The sequence below is a fragment of the Arachis stenosperma genome, chromosome 9 (assembly GCF_014773155.1).
Source record: "Arachis stenosperma cultivar V10309 chromosome 9, arast.V10309.gnm1.PFL2, whole genome shotgun sequence".
NCBI classification, from domain to species: Eukaryota; Viridiplantae; Streptophyta; class Magnoliopsida; order Fabales; family Fabaceae; genus Arachis; species Arachis stenosperma.
Window position 1 is genome coordinate 163,398,145 of NC_080385.1, and position 4,955 is coordinate 163,403,099.

At 26.1% G+C, this 4,955-nt stretch overlaps 1 protein-coding gene across 1 annotated transcript; it reads left to right on the plus strand.

Moving 5' to 3' along the window:
• The first annotated feature begins 3,744 nt into the window (after positions 1-3,744).
• On the plus strand, positions 3,745-4,753 carry LOC130948671 (galactose-binding lectin-like). Its single transcript, XM_057877510.1, has one exon. The coding sequence runs from the start codon at positions 3,781-3,783 to the stop codon at positions 4,567-4,569; it is 789 nt and encodes a 262-aa protein (XP_057733493.1). The 5' UTR covers positions 3,745-3,780; the 3' UTR covers positions 4,570-4,753.
• The last annotated feature ends 202 nt before the right edge of the window (positions 4,754-4,955 follow it).

The window sequence follows — 4,955 nt, forward strand, 5'->3', positions numbered from 1 at the left end:
GTTAGAGACACAAATAGGACTTACTCCATACGTTGGAGACAAAAATGATACTTTACTCTCTTTTTTTTTTTTTTTGTCTTAGGATCATGTTGCTGCCCATATTATGCTATCCAACAGTAAAGAACGCGCGAAAAACAAATTCATGGGGTCAAAGTTATCGTTGCAAAAATGGTAACGACCTCCAGAAATTCGCTAATTAGAGGTTTAAAGAGAGACAAATTGACCCTTAATTATTGTCTATAGAAGAACAAATCGACCCTTGACCATTGTTCATAGAGAAATAAATTGATCCCTGACCATTCCTCATTTGTCAACACATTACTTAAACAGTGATTTAGCATCCACATCAACAACATTAAACACTACGTAGGTCTCTTCCATTAAGTTTGGTGAGAAGAGATGATGGAGGAACTGCCATATCTTATTTTAAAATGCACAAAAACTGAATTGAGTATTTACTCAATTTTATTTACATGTAAAATTACTATAATTCTATTTATGTATGTTAGTATTTTAGTGTTTAAACAAGATATTTACTATAACTTCCACTTGAATTTACGGAAGAATGTTAGAATAATTTATAAATATTAGTTAATTTAAATTTGATAGTTATCCTTTTTTTTAATTTTTTAAATTTATTTAACACCTATAAATAAACTTTACCTTGTATATAATAAATATATAAACTATTTTATCTAATTTCTTCTCTTAGTTAAATTTCTAACAATTACTATTTCTAAATATAGATGAGAAAGACGTAAACAAAATAAGAGGACATTAAAAGGAAAGAATATATACTACCTCTGATAAACAATATTCATGATTTTAATCATTTTTATATTATTTAAGAAATTTAAAATTAATTGTTTATCTTTGTTTAGCGAAATAATTTTGTTTAACATTTACTTCATCTGTTTTGAAATATTTGTTCAAAACACAATGGATAGACTATAAAAAACATATAATATTCTCGTATGATTGAAAGTTATATAAGTAGATCGATAAAATCATATTGAGATACAGTATATTTTATAATTGTATTAAAAAAAAGGTTAAGATGGCTATTAGTATTCATCACGTGCTTATAAACATGCATTTTCAAATGCAAAATTCAAAACTATATCACATGACAGATGACACCTCCCCTCTTCCCATATTTTAAAAAGGTATTACCTCCGTTTTCATTGCTGACATTACAAATAAAATTAGAATCTCTCCACATAAAATGGATATCTGTGTGCAACAACCGAAGACCTTATATAATTAGTTGCCGGGTTAGGACAATGATGAAGAACTTGATCCAACGGCCATCATCTTCTTGTGTAACGTGTTGCCACGTGGTAGGCACATCTTACAAGAGGTGATTATTGGTGACCCTGATTTTATAAATCCTAATGATATCGAAAAGAAATAATTAAAAAATTTAATTAATTTGTATTTTAAAAACATATTTTAGGAATATAATTATAATTTATTTATATATTTACTGCATTCAGAATGTAAAACTTTAATTTTTAGTAATTTTAATATAATAACTTTTTATAGTACACTTGAAATATATCATCAAAACACTTATCAATAAAATTCTAAAAAATATATATATATAACGCATGGGTTACAGCGTCCTTCGCCGTACATCATTTATCTTTTATTAATGAAAGACTTATAATACCGATTTAAATGACATTCACGTTTATCTAATCCAATTATTAATAATTATGATTCAATATAATATTTCACAAATTATATACAGAAAAGTGAAATAAAATATGTACTTTTTAATTTATTTATTATTAACTAAACATTTATAATTAATACTTAGTTAATCAAAATAATTACTAAATTAAAAATATCATAACATTATTTATTCTAAAAATTTAAACTAATAAAAAAATTATATAAATGATTATATCTCTAATACATTTTTTCTATATAAAAGTCTCTTTTAAATTTAGATGAATTTTTCATTGGTCTTTTTTATTTTTATTTATTTTATACTAAAATTCTTTTTCTTGAAATCAACAACAATCAAATTCTAAACTTTTAAATTATAAATATTTTGATACCATTTCATAAAATTAATTTTTAAAAAAATTTAAACTAATAAAAAAACATAAATTATTATATCTGTTAAAAATACTATTGAAAAAAAATAATGATTGATTCCCTTGATATAATAATAGATAGGTATTATGAAAATTCCTTTGAGATTGAAAAATTAAAACCAAGAGAGTATATGAACTTACACGCTCTTTATTTCCTAAAAAGTATACTAGCTAATTACTTATTTGAATAAATAACATTTTCTTTATACTAAAAAAAACATATTTTTATGAATATAATTAATAATAAAAAAATAAAAGATTAATTTTAATACAGTAAAATATTTTACAAAATTATCTAAATATATCTATTTTTTTAGATAATTATTTTTATAGTTAATATACATAAAGAATAATCATTTTTATTGATACATTTGTAATTAAATAAATTTGTAAAACTGTTTTATACTGATAATATATTAAAAATAAATTCTTAAATTAATGATATAATAAATGGATATAAAGAAGTCCTAGGTTGTCTAAAAATAAAATTTTGTTAATTTTTCTAAGTGTGAGATCATTTTTAATTTTAAAGTTGCTATATACTTACATAATTTTTTATATAATATTATCCCCAAGTTAAAATTGTTTTTAGATTCAACCATATTAGGTACACATTAAAATTAGTCACCATAATTAGTCATTAATAAAAAATATGTATTAGAATATAAAATATATATTAAAATTAAATTAAATTAAACAGCATATATATTCATACATAATTATATAGTGACTGATTTTAGTGTATAAATAATATTTTTGTTTTAAATTACCCTCCACCCTTGTCATAATAATATATAATTAAGTTTAAATTGTCAAATTTCATCTATTATATATAGTTTTTATAAGTTTGGGACAATTTTAATTTATTTTTTAACCGTTAAGTTAATTTTGAGAATGAGATAGTTACTTATCTTTTTTAATACAAATAAAATATATACCATTTAAATATTGCAAACAATTAAATATTTTGAAATCCTAAAAAATAAAGTGAAACATATGATTATGAATAACGAAAGAGATCAAAGTTCATGGCGTGAGAGTTTCTTACTTCTACAATTCCTCGGAGGGCAAATGTGGTTGGTGAGAAAATCAAAAGGGATTATAATTTTATAACACAGTAAAAAAATCACATGCAGTGTCTTTATATAAAATTAATATCTAAAATTTATTAAAAAATTTAATTTATTTAACTAAATTATTATTTAATAATTTTTAATTATTAATTTTAAATTAAAAAATTTGTACGCTGAATCTTTATTTTATGATATATACATATGAGTAATGCTATATAACCAGTAAATATTATTATTTTTTATTAATATTTAGTCAATAATAATTTACACCTATATTTGTAAAATTTTTACATACAAAATTTATATAATTTATAATTATATTTATCAAAATTTTATCAAATAAATTAATATAATTTATATTCAAATTTTTCAATACATAATTAAAAATAATTTAATATTTATATTAGTTAAATAATAACCGAAAATATTAAAAATTGATGCTCCAAAGAATTTCTCTATACATATATTTAGAGTATTTTGTTTTCGTAAGCATGCAATACCCTTGTGCATGCGTGTATAAATATATGAAAGAAACCCCAATGGCAATCATCAAAACCATTCCAAAACTAATTAACCTTATTGTTAGTATTGAATTTCCCACCATGAAACCATTTTGGGTTGTTCTGACTTTCTTTCTCTTGCTAGTAGCAAGTAAGAAGGCCAACTCAATTGACCTAGTTGAAGTTGTTTCCTTCAACTTCGACCCTTTCAGCCATGGCAACCCAGCAATAGAACTCCAAGGTGATGCCACCATTCTTACAGATGGCAACGTGCTCCTCACCGACCTCTCTAGTCCAGGCAGCACAGGCCGTGTTCTCTACGCGCCACCCGTGCGCCTTTGGGACACTGCCAGCGGAAATGTCGCCAACTTCATCACCTTCTTCTCTTTCCAGTTAACGGATTATCAAGATTTCACTCCCGCCGACGGCATTGTCTTTTTCATTGCACCAGAAAATACTCAGATTCCTCCCGGCGCAACTGGCGGCGCTCTCGGAGTCGCTGATCCAAGCGGTGTGGGTGAATTTGTTGGCGTAGAGTTTGATACCTATTCCAACGGCGAGTATAGGGACCCACCTCATAGTCACGTTGGAATTGATGTCAACTCTGTTGTTTCATTGAGGACTGTAGAGTGGAATAGACAGAGTGGATCAGTGGTTGAGGTGACTGTGATATACGACTCTTCATCAAAGACATTGAGTGTTGCTGTGAAGAACAGGAGTGGAGAAATTGTTACTATTTCAGAAGTTGTTGATTTGAAAGAGAAGCTTCCGGAGAGAGTCAAGTTTGGTTTTTCTTCCGCTGGTTCGCTTGGCGGTCGTCAGATAAATCTAATTCGTTCATGGTCGTTCTCTTCATCCTTGAAGACAGTAACCGGTGTTGCAAGCGCATGATGTGGTGTACCCTAATGTCTTCTAGATAAAGACCATATATATTTATGTATCCTATCAACCTTAATTAGCTTGTGCGTGTTTTTAATGTTGTCCTTGTATGCTCCAATGTTTTCACTAATCAACGGTTAGCTTGTAGTTGGAGTTGGCCATCTGAATAAAATAACTGACATAATCAGTTTGGGTATCTCTTTAATTCATTTAAAAAAAAAAGTCTACTTTCAGTAATTTTATTGTATTTGCTACGGTACGATCATAAATTCATACGTATCGATACAATTAAAATGTGGACAAATTAAAACACGACACGTGGATTATATTTTCTACGTCAATAATTAATTTTTCTTTTTTTAAATATATATTATATCAATTATTTTACTAAATTATCC